Source organism: Ailuropoda melanoleuca, chromosome 16, assembly GCF_002007445.2.
Source record: "Ailuropoda melanoleuca isolate Jingjing chromosome 16, ASM200744v2, whole genome shotgun sequence".
NCBI classification, from domain to species: Eukaryota; Metazoa; Chordata; class Mammalia; order Carnivora; family Ursidae; genus Ailuropoda; species Ailuropoda melanoleuca.
In genome coordinates this window covers 42,663,758-42,677,848 of record NC_048233.1, presented here as the reverse complement: position 1 = coordinate 42,677,848, position 14,091 = coordinate 42,663,758, and the positions used below count along the sequence as shown (strand labels likewise).

The following is a 14,091-nucleotide window of genomic DNA, read 5'->3' as shown; positions in this document are numbered from 1 at the left end:
AGCTGAGAGCTGGGGGTTGGGGGGAGGGCCGGATAGGACAGGGGTTCAGGTGATGGGTGAGGGACTGGATATTGGGTCTGGAGGTGTGGTGGGGAAAGTGAAACTAGGCAGGAGCGGAAACTGCTCTTTGACACCCTTCTTTTGCTCTCGTTCCAGGCACCCTACTTTCTGGTACAGGACCTGCTGGGTCAGCGTTTCATTTGGCACGCACAAGTTCCACCACACATTCTTTCTCTCCTTCTGTTCTGACTTCCCAATATAAGGCTCTCATATCCTGGGTCTTTCCAGGCCAGGCCTGGAAATTGGAAAGTGTCAGAAGTCCTGGGTAACAGAGGTACCATATCTCAGAGGCGGACCTGAGAATCCTAACGACTAAGGCCTGCAGAGTCCAGTTGGAGGCCAGAGTTTTGCCCTGGGGGCAACACAGGCTTAGGAAGCCACAGCTTTTATGAGAATCCTGCAACCGCTGAATTCACTCAACCGGCCTAAGGGACTGAGTGCACAGCAGGGCCAGCCCAAGGCCTCACCTACTCTAGCACAAACGGTTCCAGGCACAGCCTCTCTCAGGAAGGAGTAGCTCTTCATCAGGAACCTGACCTGAGATGGAAGGGAAGGGAGGTTACATTGCTGTGTGGCTTTGAGCAAATCACTTAACATCTCTGTGCGCTCGTTTACGGAAGAGAGGCAGGCAGACTGCAAAATCTGTAAGGTCAAAGCCCACACTTTATCTTTCTGTCGGGTAGTCTTACAGCCTAACAGGCAGCTGCTGGGATGAGTCAAGGGTAAAGGGGTACAGGAAAGGCCAGGGCGGAGCCTCCAGCCAGCCAGCCAGCCAGCCCTCGTGACTCCTTGGGAAGTCCGATGATATTTGCGAAGCCACAAATTTCCCCGGAGCCAGCTGGTGCGCTCAAATTCTTGGCGCCGGACTCCGTCCCTAGGAACTAGCTCCGCCCCTACCTGTACCTTAGTCTCAAGCTCCCTCCCCCACGGGAGCCCCGCCCCAGCCTCGGCTCCGCCCATCACCTGCTCGAAGACTAGGACACAGCGCGAGGCGGGCGGGAGCTGATACTTCAGGGCCACGTGGACCGGCAGGACGCAGAGCACGGCGGTGTGGGCGGCCAGCAGCGCGCAGCCTAGGCCCATCCCCAGCGTCCAGGCCCCTGCAGCCCGGGGCCTCGCCCACAGCCGCAGGGCCTGGTAGGGCACCAGCAGAGTGGACAGGAACATGGGGAACCACGTCATCAGGGCCAAGGGCAGCTGTCCAAAGCTGAAGATCAGTAGGTCAAACTCCAGCATCAGCCTTGGAGTGGAGAGGGAAAAACAAAGGAGACACGTGTGTGGCCCATCTTTGTCCCCTCCCTCTGCAGTCAGAGCTCTTGGAAGAAAATAGCTCAAACTGAGGTATTTTGTGGAAGTTACCAGGGCCCCATATGTGAGGTTGTTCCCGATGGCACCTCTGGGATCCCGAACTCCTAGCACAGGGTGTTGCCGGAAAAGACTCCATCAGGGGGTGGGTTTGCTTACAAATGACCTTTACAGCCCTCTGAATCCTACGGTGTTGCAGGAGGGCTCAGAACATTGTAGCCACAGGTTATTAGAGTACGAGGTACTCAGAGCTTAGCCTCGATTTCGATTTCCGTTAGTTGTGTTCTTTTTGAGTGTCTGTGGCTGTGGAGGGCAGTTAGTAGAAAGCAGGTCGCTGGGTGTTTTATTTGCTTATGTTTAGAGTGTATGCTTTGTAACGGGGAAAAACTGGAAACCACCTAAATGTCCAGGAGTAAAGGACCAAAAGCTGGGACCTCTAGGCTGCAGTTGTTAGGAACAGTGGGCTGACATGGAAACATCTCTAAGCTAGGAAGATAAGTTGCTCCGGAGTAAAAACAGCAGTAAGTACCGGAAGTTTAAGTACGTGAAGCCTCACAACAGATACCGTCTTGGTTCTCATATACTTGTGGATGTGAACACGTGGAAAATGTTCTGGAGGGAAACTCTCAAAACTGTGAAAATTGTGAGCTCTGACAGCGGTCTGGGGTTGGTGGAGTGGTCAGGAAGGACTGTCACTTTTACGTGTATTTGAACTTTTTCCTGAGATTTGATCCTTCTACTCATACAATTAACAACAACTTCCCCGGAAGGACATACAGTTGCAGAACCCGCGGATCCTGGGTCCCCTTCTTTTCACTGCTTCCTAAACCATACTTAGGGTGAGGGAGGGGCTGTGAAGATACAGAACCCCTCCCCCCGGGCTAGCGGCCCTCTGAGACTCATCCCCAGCGTGGGGGGTGCTCTGGGGGGATGCCTGTGGGCATATCTGGGTTCCCCACAAGACTGGGAGTGCCTCACAGACAGGGATGGGGTCTGGCCCCCAGGGCGGGAACTTGGGAGGAGCTCAATGAAGGTTACTTGGATTGAACAGTGCTGACTTGGGAGGGAGTGTGGGTGAGCGGTGCGGTGACGTGGGCCTGCGTGCTCACGTGCGTCTGCCTCCGGGCAAGGTTCCTACTGAGAAGTATTTGAGCGGGAGACAGAATGTCCCCAGAGTGGCTGACCCGGGAGGTCAGACCAAGGGCCATCCAAGACTGTGGAAGGAAGAAGTCTGAGAGTGTGTTTTCGGTGGGAAGATTGTTGGAAGCAAAGTTCATGTGTGTCCAATAATCAAAGGATCAAAGTGTGGGGGATGGAGGCTGTGCGCGCTCAGGCCAATGGCAAGTGGAACACTGGGGACCTAGGGGGTCTGATCTGTGGGCCTGTCCCGGGGGGGGACCTACCTGCCCTCGTCAATGAGGTCGATGGCCAGGGTGCTGATGATGAAGACACACAGGCCGGCAATGAACATGTGGTAGATGGTGCGGAAATGCTGCACCTCCATCAGCTCGCTGCGGGGACAGGGGCCTAGTGTCGGGGTGGGAGGGTCCTCAAGGTCGTGGGGACCAGCTCAGGCACAGTACCCAGGTGGGGTGCGGACTAGCGATTGGGAACTTGCAACTAAGGGCTGGGACATGGCTGGGATTTCTCATCCTGGTGGCCTCGCTTCCACAATCACGCCCAGGGCAAAGGGGGAAAATGAACTTGAGAAACCCTCTCCAAGTCTTCCCTCCAAACACCTAGAACCTGAGGGTTAAAATTGAGGGGTCCTGGACCCCCAGCCAAAGCTCTTTCTTTTCCTCCCGTCCCCCGTCCTTGCTGGGGACTTACTCAAGCAGGGACTTTCGGATGATGAACATTTTCCGTTTCCCCAGGGATGGCTCCCGGGCCCTGAATGAAGATAGTTGTTCTGGGTCAGGACCCAATTAAGAAGGCCCTGGGCCGAAGGCAGAGCCTTGCAGAAAGATGAATACTTGGCAGCCAAGGGCAGGAGCAGAGGAAGGTCAGGGTGAGGGCCAGAGGGCAGGACCAGGTGGAAGGTCAGGGCCAGGGCAGAACAAGGCCTGGAGGTGGAGGTCAGGGTCAGGCAGGCAGAGGCAATAAGGGGAAAAGAGTGAAGGCTGAAGTTGGGGTCATGCCCATGCTGGCAAAGGATGGGTGACACGATATTTAGGGCTCATAATCCTCACAAAGGAGGAGGCCGCTACAGGAGCCCAGCCCCCGGATCCGCAGACGCTCACTTGCTCGAGGAGTCTGGAGGAACGGAGGGCAGAGGTCCACCCTGTGGTGGGTAGGATTGCACGGCCTCCCACATGGCCCGGTCCAGCAGCTCCAGCAGCGGTCCCTGAGCTTGCTCCAAGAGCTGTGTCTTCACAGCCTGCAGGACAAAGCAGGACAGGGGCGGCTGGCTCTCTGTCCAGTCAGCCATGTCTCATTCACCATGGATTTCCTGAGCTCCTCTGTGTGTCAGGGACCTCACTAAGTGCCAGGAACAGGCACGCCTCCGGCCCAGGGGTTCCCCCCAGATTTATTTCTCTCTGGCTTCCCAGAGCAGCAGTGAGGACCACGGAAAGCCACTTCCAGTGCCAGGCTCTGGATGCCGACCGTCTGGTCATCTGTGACCCTACTCTCTTCTCCCTCTCCCCCAGCCTTCCCTCTCCTGACCTTTAGTCCCACCAATAGAAGACTGTTCACTGGCTGACTTTTGGCCCCTGCCTTACTGACCTGTATTTCAAACCCCTCCATCTTATCCCTTAGCTCTCACCTGATCTGAGGGGTTTGAGCCCAAGAACAAACTGTCTTTATCACCAAGCTGGTCCTTGTCCCTACTGCCCTCCACTCCAAGACCTGTCCATCTTGACCTCTGACCTCCCTCACCTCCATATGCCTGGTCCATTGCACCAAGTCCATGCCTCTGTCCTTCTCAGCGTTTCCTAGGAGGAAGGGTCAAAGGGCACACCCAAGGGGAGAATTTAGGGTTCTGCCACCTCAGACAGACCCAGAAGCATCCTCTGTTCAGGAAATGCTTTCTGTCCGCTCAGCAGCCTCCCCGCCCCCGACCAGTGGAGTATCTAAGATCATGGTGGGGCGATCAGAAGGGAAAGTTATTTTTGCAGGGGGTGAGGAGGCCACTGGGAGCCTAATGACATTACCTGGGAGAAAGGAAGCCACTCCATTCACCCAGGGCGGGGGTGGGGTGGGGTGGTGGTGGTGGTGGTGGTGAAAGAGTCCCCGAGCTAGGGCAAGGCCCCATCTCTGAATCTCTTTTCACTTCCCTCTCCCTGCTGGGCAGTGAGGGGCAGAGGCAGCGGCTGCCTTCCCTTGTCTCCCAAGACAGCAGGAGCCCCCTCTCAACAGTGCATCCGCACCTCCAGTCCCCTGAGCTCTCTGCACTCCCACAGGGTAGTTCACCTTCTCCTGAGCATCGGTCCTCTTGCTCTGCTCTCGGCCCTTCTCCCCGCCGCAATCGGGCCGCCTTTGGCTCCATGATGGGAGTCTTGACCGGGCAGCGGGCGGCTGTGAAATGTTCCCTCCCTCCCTGCCCTCGCAGCCTGCCAGCTCTTATCTCACTCAGCTCATCCGGACAGCTCCAAAGACTAAAGTCCCTTCGGGGGGAGGAGCCTCCAGGAGCCCTGCAGGTTATCTGGTCCAGAGGGTAACGCTTCTCAGCTCCAGGCTGGGCTCTGCTGGCTGTCCCAGGGATGGTCGCCACCCCTCAACGGCCCTACTCGCCCCCCAGATGTCCAGCTGAGTGAGCCACCCTTCCCACAGGAAGAGTGGCTTGGCACCTGTGCACCTGTGTGTGTCGTGGGGAGGGGGACTTTGCTTCTCGGAGGCTTATCGCCTAGCGTGACTCGCTGGTCGATCTCCTTCCCAGCAGCCTGAAGGACCTCCGGGTATCGGCGCGCTTAGCTCCCTTAGACCGTGCGATAAGGTGTGTCATATGCATGTGATTCATGTCGCGATGGGGTTGGCACCTGTGGCAAAGGTGGTGCTGCGGCCCCTCCAGGAAGTGCTGGGTGCCAGGGCCCCTGAACGCCAGCTCTTCCCTACACCTGCTTGGGTTAGCGTGTGGGCAGAAAGGAGGCAAAACGAACACTTATTCAGGGCCTAGGGGACGCCAGGCATTGCCGCTGATGGAAGAACAAGATTTAAATCCTCATTTACCAGCTCTGTAACTTCAGGCAAGTGACCCAAATGTTTTAAGCCACAGTTTCCTCCCCTGAAAAACAGGGGCAAAAGTCCCTACCTCACGAGGTTATTGTAAACACAAAATGAGGCAGTCCACCGAGAAACACACGCTGCAGGGTCTGGCCGCGGGAGGGGCTCGATAAGTAAGAATTTCCTTCCCTTTTTAGTAGGATGTAACAGAAAGGTAAGTGCTTTGAGAGTTCCTCTTTATTGGGTTCCTGCTGGGGATTAACTATTAATCCTTCCTCTCCCCTCTCCTGTTGTGTCTAAATATTAGTGTTAGAAACAAGGTCACAAACGGAGACAAAGGCCATGGCCTCCATGTCTCCCCTGCTCCCACTCCCTGGTGGGTAGTTGGGCGAGNGGGGTGGGGGTGGGGGGGCGAGAGCTGAAGGTGTGAGAGAGAAGGGCTGGGGGCTCCATAAATGTGAGAGGTAGAGACACAAAGACGTAGGCCAGAGACCCCCAACATAGCTTTATTCACACCCCAAGCCCACACTAACAATCTTTCCATGTGTGGGGTTCCCAGGGGTGAGGGGAACAGTGGGGTAGGGCCTGAAGGTGGAGTGTGGGGCTCAGGGCTCCTGAGTTACTCATCACTCAACAAATGACCCAAGATGACAGCCCCATGCTCCTCTCGGTGGCCCTGCAGCACCCCCACCAGCCTTAGCCACTGTTCCCAGGGGGGCAGGAGGAGCTTCCATCACCATCCGGGGACCCCGACAGGGGCTGGCCCATCCGATCCACACACCAGCAGGGACCTCGGCGCTGCCCCTGGGAGGAGCGGCACTGGGGAGAGAGCACAAGGATCAGAGGTTCCGCCCGTGGGTGGGGGCGGGCTATGGGTCTGCATCTGAGTGTGCAGGAACATCGAAGAGCTCTCAGGACTGGGAGGCTCTCTGGGCTCCCTCCTCTTGCTCCCCTCTTCCCCACCCACTAAATTGGGCCTGTTGTTCCAGGCCGGAACCATAGTTCTCAAAGTGTGGTTCCCAATCCAGCCATGGCAGCGGCACTAGGGACTGTGTTAGAAATGCAAATTCTCAGACTCTGGGGCCAGGGCTCAGCCACCTGTGTGTTCACAGCCCCTAGGCGCCCCTGAGCCACCTCGCAAAGGTGAACCCCGGAGTTAGGCAGTCTGGCTCCCTACTATAACGTGCGGCTGTCCTCTGTGTTTGTGTGGGCCTCGAAGCGGGGAGATCTGAAAGGCAGGGGCAGTGTCTTCTTTATGCCCTTTGTAAGCTCCCCTCACCCCATCCCTGGTAGGGGCTTCGTGCTGCTGGGCCAAGGGAAAGAGAGGAGAGGAGGGGCCTCACCTGCCGCTTCCGGTAGAAGCCCCGATGGTCACAATTAGGCACGTAGAGGGTGTGAACCCCGCGATAGACCTCGGTCTGCAGCTGCTGCAGCACTGAGTCCAGATGTCTGCGGCAGGGGCCCTGGGAGAAGGGAGAGCAGGCCGCTCAGGACCGTCCCAGCCTAGCTCCACTGTATAGCACCCCCTCCCGCGCCCCAGCTAGGCTCCCAGGACACGCAGGTGGGAGACCTCTCCAAGCCCAAGGGGACAGCCTCAGATGGGAGTTTCCAGGGCTCCCCACCCCTCCTGTCCTTTGCCAGTCGCAAACGCACCATCTCAGTGTCTTGGACACCCCCAGGATTGGGCCGGCCTGGAGTGGTAGAGGCCCCTGGATTCCTCTGTTGGTCTCTGCGGTTCGCGTCCTGTGGGCGAGTGGTCCCTGCTTGGGGTTTGCTCTCCTTAGGATTCTCTCCTACAGCCACAAGAGGAATGGGGGAGGAAGAGTCCAGAAATCAGAAGTCAAAGACCAGAACCAAATGGAAGAGAGCCTTTCTCACTCTGATTCCCCGGAGTGGGAGGAAGAGAAGAGCTTTCCAAGTAGTGGAAATGAGGGCGGTTAGAACTTGCCTCCAACTTTACCTTGTTCTGGTCTCAGTTTCTCTCTCATTGACAAAGAGTGATAGTACCTTTCCTGACAATATCTCCAGACTAGTCTTAAGTCTTACAAGGGAGAGGCACTTTGGAAAGCAAACATCGAGCACAAGTACAAATATATAGGGAGGCCTTGGGCTCGGGGTGAAAAGACCTGGCTGTTCCCCCAGAGGCCAGCAGGGGGCGCACCAAGCCAGGAGGATGTGGCAGAAGAGCAAGGGACGTGGGAGGGGGTTAGCAGGGACCCAAGTGGAATGCGTGTCCCCGGTGTGACCCTGCTGTGACTCAGCCCATCCCTCCCAGGCTTTAGACATGGTTACTTTTGGGGCACTGCAGTGGGGGCCTCTCCCTTCTGGTCCCCCATAGCTCAGCCCAGCTCAACCCCAGCGGTCCCAGGAGCAGGTACGATTCAGCCCTTAACCCGGACAGGCAGAGTGCAGGTTGCACAGATACAGGGAAGGAAGGGTTTCGAACCTGCAGGCTGTTCTTGGCTCTGGAGAAAGTGTCATACATGGTGTCTGGGGGGCCTGGGGAAAGCTCAGGATGGGAGGAGGTGAGGAAATAAATCAGGACCAGGATGTCAGGGTGAGGAAAATGCAGGGAGGGGAGTACGCACTGCTTGGAATTTGCCCCAGCTGTAAAATTAGATATTATGGCCCCAGAGGGATCATCTCTTCCTTTTCATGCCCAAAGACAAGCTCTTCTCAAGTCCCCACTCCTCAAGCCTAGACAGCTGCTCTCAGCTGCCTACTACCCGCTACCCAACAGCCATTCCCTCTGCAGTCCTGACTCTGATCCTTCCTCCACCCTTCTCAGACCTTGCCCCTCATTCCCTCCATTTAGCACCCTACCACGACCATGCTCTCATTACCTTCTCTGACCCACCTAGACAGCCCCTTCTATGAGGACCCCTAACAGCGTGGACCCAGGCATTTGGACTGAAGGAAAAAAAAAACAACCAAAACCCTCCAAGTTAACTTCTCATCCCTTCCCAAGGAAGAAACCAGGAGCTCAGATGCCCCTGGGGTGGGGGGGACTGCTTTCAGTTTCTTACCCTCCCTATGCCCTTGCTGCCCCCCATCTTTTGGATTCTGACTCACTTCTGTCCCACCCACCTAATGACTCAGACTTCTATTTCCCTCCCTGGGGTAGGGTGGGGTAGGGTGGGGTAGGGTGGGGTAGGGTGGGGTAGTGGGTGGAGGGTTCTGAGCAGCTTTAAATCATAACCCTGGTTTGGCAGATTCCTCCTTTTCCCACCTCTATCCCCTCGTCTTGAGGTCCCCAGAGCCTCCCCTCTGACCCTAGTCTAGTCTGAAACCATTCTGGGTTTGGGGCATCTTCTGTTCTAGACCCCATCCCATGTTCAGGTGCTTTGGATACCCTGATATTAAGGGGAGAAGAGGGGGGCTATTTCTCAGTGTGTGCAGGATTTGGGAGTCTGGGTTCCCTTCCCTCCTTCTCCCAATGGCAGCTGGGAACAACATCTGGGTCCTTTCTCCAGCTCCCAGTGGGTGGGGGGAGGGAAGGAGCTGGGATGCTGTGGTGTATGGCATGGCCCTAAACCCCTGCATGCTCACCTTTCCCTTCAAGAGAAAGTAAACAGAGGGGGGGAGAAAAGGTTGAGAGCTCAGACATTTCCCTGCTTTGTCCCCAGGGCTTGTAGCCGCACCCCAGCCTTCTAGCTGCTTCCCGCCCTTGCCCCTTCATCCCCAAAACGTGCCCTCCCCCCGGAGTTAGGAAGAAGAAGCATCACTGAGAGAACCCAGAGGCTTGCAAGGCTGCCCGCGCCCTGCTGTCCAGGACCCTTCTGTCCAGGACCCTGCCCGCGGCTTTGCGGGGCTCACGTGGGCGGGGCGGGGGCGGGGCGCCGACTCACCCGAGGGCCCGCGCGCACGGCGGCAGCGGCCGCGGCCCAGCAGCAGCGCCCGCAGGGGCGCCTCGTCTTCCTCCGGCGGGTGGCACTGCAGTCCTGGGACGCAGTTCGGGGTGTAGACCCCGCACGGCTGCCCCTCCCTCCTGAGACAGCCCCCGGCTTCCGTACAGCCCTCCGCCGCCGGCGGCCCCCCATCCTCCTCCTCCACGCAGGCCCCTGGGCAACCCGCCTGCACCCCCTGCCCGCAGCCTGGGCACCGTGCCAAGGCGGCTCCTGAGCGGGCAGCGAGCAGCAGAGTTAGCAGCAGCAGGGGCGGCAGCAGCCTGGGGGGGGTCATGGTCAGGATTTCTTGTCCCGTCCACTCCTCCCAGAGCAGTCGTAGCGCAGCTGCTCCCCGCCGCCGCCGCCCCTCGGCCTTAAGTAGCCGCCGGTCAGGGGCCGGGCCCTTTAAGAGCCAGGTGAAGGGGGGTGAGGGAGAAGGCAGGGGCATTCCCTAAACTGGGTGGGACTGGAGAGGCCCCCCCCCCCCACCTGGGTCCTCCCCACTTTTCTCTCCCCCCCCTCCCTTCCCAGTTTCTGTTTACTTCCCAAATTACTCTGATTTTTCTTGCTTTGTTCCCGGGACTCTCGGCCGGAATTTGGGAGCCGGACAGCTGGCTGGAGGCACTGGAGGGTGGGGAGGGGTGGAAGAAGGGGAGGACGGGAATGGGATGAAGCGAAAAACCTGGACTCCAGTTCATGTGTATGTGTGGGGGATGAAGGGGCGCAGGGACTCTGGTGGGGCCTGAGGGGCCTGCTGTCTGAAAGGGAGGGGGAAGGGATGGTGTGTGGGAGTCGCAGGAGAGAAGTGAGCAACAGGAAAGAGAAAAGGCCGGAGTTGATGGATAACGCGGGCTTGGGAAAACCCACTGCTGATGGGAGAAAGTAGCCCAAGGCAGAGGAGAGGAAGAGCCACGTTTGAGATGTTGCTGTGGGAAAACGGGGGTCAGGGGGTCAACTGGGTGAAGGCGGTGGAAGGGATTGGGGGGGGCAAGGAGAGAGGTGGGGAAAGGGTGGGGAGGCAGACCGTGAATGTACAGGCTTTAACCCTGTTATTGTGGTGGGGCCCCGGGAGTACCCCAGAGGGCCCCGTGTGCAAGGGTGACAATAGCTGAACACCTGGGTAGTGGTGAGGGATTGGCCCATTGAAATTATGGAGGTGGAGGAGGGTGGGGCAAAAGTTAGAGGAACCCATACTCTGAGTGCTCTTGGGAACAGTGGACAGAGAACAGACCTCCACCCCCCCCCCACACACACACCCAGTTCTGTCATTCATCCAGGTTAGCCTCCATTCCTTTCTTTTCTTAGAATCTGTCCCTTCGCCCACAGTATCATCCATTGGGTTGTCTGGATTCATCAGGTTTTGCTTTGCCCAGAGGGCCCCGGACCAGGACCAGTCTGGATATTTCTACCTGCTGGGCAGCCTTCACTGCACTGGTCTGTCTGCCCTCCCCACCCCCTCTCCTCTTCAGGGCAGTGCCCCACCCATCCCCAGCCCTCCTAGCTGAGCCTGCCTTCCTAGAGGCAAGAAGCAGGAAGAAGGACCGCTTCTCCTGCCCCCCCCGCCCCCCCTCCGTGTTCTGCTCAGGATTACGCAACAAGAGCCATCTCATTCTTTCCTAAAACAAGGGCTCTGGGCAGTGACTAAGTTTAAATTCTGGGCCCCCAAGCAATAATGTCAGCAAGGGCTTCCTGAACTTTTAGGTAAATACAAAAAAAGAAATTCACTCCCAGCGCCACTCCACCCCCTGTCCTGGCTACCCTGGGACCCTAGAACATGAATTTGGGGAGCAGTGTCTTGCTGTAAGTAGCTCTGACACACAGAGGCAGATTGGACAGGCTGGGAGGAAGGGAGTTGGGGGACTGGGAGAGGGCAGCGCTCCTCCACTCTGTGGAGACTCTGTGACCTCCTGCCCCAAGCTCTGACCCTAAGGTGAAGAGCTCTGGCCTGTCTGAAAAGCCTTATCACTATTTCCTTTGCTCTGTGCATGGGCTTCAGCCCTGCATCAAACAGGAAAGCCTTGGGAAGTCTGGGATGAGGGAGGGATGGACACGCTCCCTGCAGGGTCCCCGTGTGGCTTTTTAAATGTTCATGCCTCTCCTTTGTGGGTTATATTGTAGAAAAGCCCAGTACTTGGGTAGCCTCTCGCACCCTCCACTGCTTCTCAGTACCCCCTTCTCAAACTCCCCATCCCCCCTCCCGCACCACCACCACCCCTACAACAGATTTGCCCTGTTTACTGCTCCCACCTGCCCAGCTTCTCCCTCCCTGCAGCGTGAGCTGGGCCGCCCCGTCCAGTACCACCAGCACGCCCGTGCCACGCTGCCCTTTCCCCCACCCCTCCAGCGTGGGTGTCCAGAGCTGCGCTCTGTGGGTGTTGGAGTGGGACCAGTCTCTTTCTCGCAGACGGAGACTCTTGGACTCCACTTTTCCTCCCTTTGGGATGCCCTTTACCACAGCCCCGGAAACAGCAGGAACGGCGACACGCAACACGTGGAGTGCTCAGGCTGGAGTGCGGCCAAGGTGCGGAGCTTGGGGCCTCTGGGCTCCTTGTGAGAGAAGAGTTCACTGAAAGCTTTGCCGGGGCTGTGAAAACAGGCTTTTCCAGAAGGAAACTCTGCTGGGCCTCCTTCTTCTCTTGCACGGGATGCTCTCTTCTCTGGATCCCTTATGCTCTCTGTGTCTCTCACACGCACAGCCTGTCTGTCCAAATCCCTGACCCCCCAGGTGCTGACTTCCTTTTGAGAACAAGGGGTGAAGGAAAGGGCCTGCCTAGACCCTTTGAGCTTTGAGTCTGAGGAAAGACAAGTGGTGGCCCATTTCACAGACAGAGAGACCCGGGGCTGTGGATCAGTGACCACGTCACGACATGGCTGAAGTCTGGTGTGGGCTTCATGGGAACTGTTGGGATAACCTCAGCTGGCCTCTGGCCCTTGGTCCCTGCAGTCTGTCTCCCACACAGCTTTCCAGTTGGTCCTGTGGCGCACAGTCCTGCTCATGTGACTCTCTCCTCCTCAAAACGCCTCCGCTGCTATGCCATGTCCCCTCCCTCCCACCCGCATAAGACCCGTGCTCCCATCCGCCATCCATGGCCCTGTGGACAGTGAACCCGAAAGCACAGGCTGGTCCAGCCAGCTGGTTGGATCACCTTCCCAAACGCCCCTGGCGCTCTCCCATCTCGGCCTGGCGGAGGTGAGGGGAAGTAAAGGCCGTGGCCCAATTGTTGCTCGGAGGTGATTTCTTCCTCCGGACTCCACGTTCTCTGCCCGCAGGGATAGAGCCCTCATTCCCTTCAATACACACTAAATTCCATCACCCCTTCCTCCGCTGCTCCGCCAACTCGCTGCCGTCCTTTGAATTCATCCGCATTGTCATGTTGCTGTCTTAAATTTTTGTTTATCTTTTCGTGGGTCTTGCTTTTCCGGTTAGATCGGGAGTACATTGAGAACAGGGGCCCCACACCCTCTTCATCTCTGGGCCCCCAGCTCCCATATAAGGAGTTTGGAATCAATACAAGTAAAGGTTGGTGGTTTTGGTGGGAGCAAAGGGCATGGAGAGGTGAAGGGGGCACATTGTCCCTCTTCTGGACGGTCCACCATTGCTTCTGAACTTCCAGGCTAGCCCAGCCCACCCCAGGAGGTCTCCTGGCCCTTCCACGCCTTCATCCCTCCTCTCTCTTTTCTTCTTCTTCCCCTTGCTCTTAGAGTAAAGGCCAAAGGGTCTAAGAGGCCCAGAGGGTGGTCAGGGCCCAATAGGAGAGGGAAACCTAGCCCCAGAATAAATTAAAGAGGGCTTCCTGGAGAATATGACTTTATACTAGAGTTTGGAAGAAGAGATGGGAAGACAGCAGGGCATTTTTCTAGACTGGGCTGGAGTCAGCCAGACAGTTCGGGAACTGGGAATCATTCGTAGACAAAAAATAAAGTTACTTAAGTCAGCACCTTTTTGGCCCTCACACCCTTCCGTGTGCTTACATCACAGATCAACAGTACAGTTAGATTCATCTGTGACAGTGTACGTTCCACCTGGAATACCATAGCTTCCTTGTTGTGTTTTTAAGTGTTTATGAAGTGTGTGTTGCGTGGACAGATATAAATTCTAAGCTCTCTTGAGAGCACAATTTCTCCCCATTTATATCCACATAACCTATTTACATCCACATAAATAGATGCTCTATGAATCTGTTGAACATATTTTTATTCATTTAATCGCAAAGAAGCAAATCTCAGATCCCCAGTTGGTGCCCCCCCAAGTAAATCTAGAAAACCAGTGTTTTGGGGACCCCTGGGTAGCTCAGTCGGTTAAGCATCTGACTTGAGCTCAGTTCATGAGCTTGGGGTCCTGGGAACAGGACCTGCTCCCCACTCCCTGTCGGGCTCCCTGCTCAGCTGAGAGTCTGCTTCCCTCTCTCCTCCATCTGTGCTCTCTCTCTCACTCTTGTGCTCTCTCTCAAGTAAATACATAAAATCTCAACAAAAAGTGGTTTTTTTTTAAAGATTTTGTTTATTTATTTGACAGAGAGAGAGAGACAGCCAGCGAGAGGGGGAACAAGTCAGGGGGAGTGGGAGAGGAAGAAGCAGGCCTCCAGCGGAGAAGCCCGATGTGGGGCTCGATCCCAGGACTCTGGGATCACGCCCTGAGCCAAAGGCAGACGCTTAACGACTGAGCCACGCAGGTGCC

The 14,091-nt window shown here is 56.8% G+C and overlaps 2 protein-coding genes across 3 annotated transcripts in view; both read right to left on the bottom strand.

Annotated features, from left to right (window-relative positions):
- The window catches only part of SOAT2 (sterol O-acyltransferase 2), a 10,349-nt gene extending 4,474 nt beyond the window's left edge, over window positions 1-5,875 (bottom strand). The window contains exons 1-7 of one of the 2 annotated variants that reach the window (XM_034644616.1): window positions 4,777-5,875; window positions 4,243-4,298; window positions 3,606-3,742; window positions 3,196-3,255; window positions 2,769-2,876; window positions 1,024-1,300; window positions 532-597 (exon numbers count right to left, since the gene is read on the bottom strand). In XM_034644616.1, coding sequence (XP_034500507.1) covers window positions 532-597; window positions 1,024-1,300; window positions 2,769-2,876; window positions 3,196-3,255; window positions 3,606-3,742; window positions 4,243-4,298; window positions 4,777-4,852 — 780 coding nt within the window. In that variant the 5' untranslated portion in view covers window positions 4,853-5,875. Of the gene's footprint in view, window positions 1-527; window positions 598-1,023; window positions 1,301-2,768; window positions 2,877-3,195; window positions 3,256-3,605; window positions 3,743-4,242; window positions 4,299-4,776 lie in introns of both variants that reach the window. The other variant, XM_019803809.2, reaches the window with a different exon arrangement.
- A 132-nt stretch (window positions 5,876-6,007) lies between these two features.
- Window positions 6,008-9,810, bottom strand: IGFBP6 (insulin like growth factor binding protein 6). The gene is made up of 4 exons (XM_034644618.1): window positions 9,375-9,810; window positions 7,180-7,319; window positions 6,870-6,989; window positions 6,008-6,345 (listed from the first exon to the last, which is right to left on the bottom strand). Exons 1-4 carry the CDS (start codon window positions 9,706-9,708, stop codon window positions 6,223-6,225), a joined length of 717 nt encoding a protein of 238 aa, XP_034500509.1. The 5' UTR covers window positions 9,709-9,810; the 3' UTR covers window positions 6,008-6,222.
- Between the last annotated feature and the right edge of the window lie 4,281 nt (window positions 9,811-14,091).

What these genes read in the sequence shown, in the direction of transcription:
- IGFBP6 (XM_034644618.1), bottom strand. Translation starts at nt 9,708, where the DNA reads ATGACCCCCCCCAGGCTGCTGCCGCCCCTGCTGCTGCTAACTCTGCTG. An exon ending in CCGTGCGCGCGGGCCCTCGG is followed by an intron (nt 7,320 to 9,374) that starts GTGAGTCGGCGC and finishes TTGTGGCTGTAG; the next exon opens with GAGAGAATCCTAAGGAGAGC. An exon ending in GTGTCCAAGACACTGAGATG is followed by an intron (nt 6,990 to 7,179) that starts GTGCGTTTGCGA and finishes CCCTTCTCCCAG; the next exon opens with GGCCCCTGCCGCAGACATCT.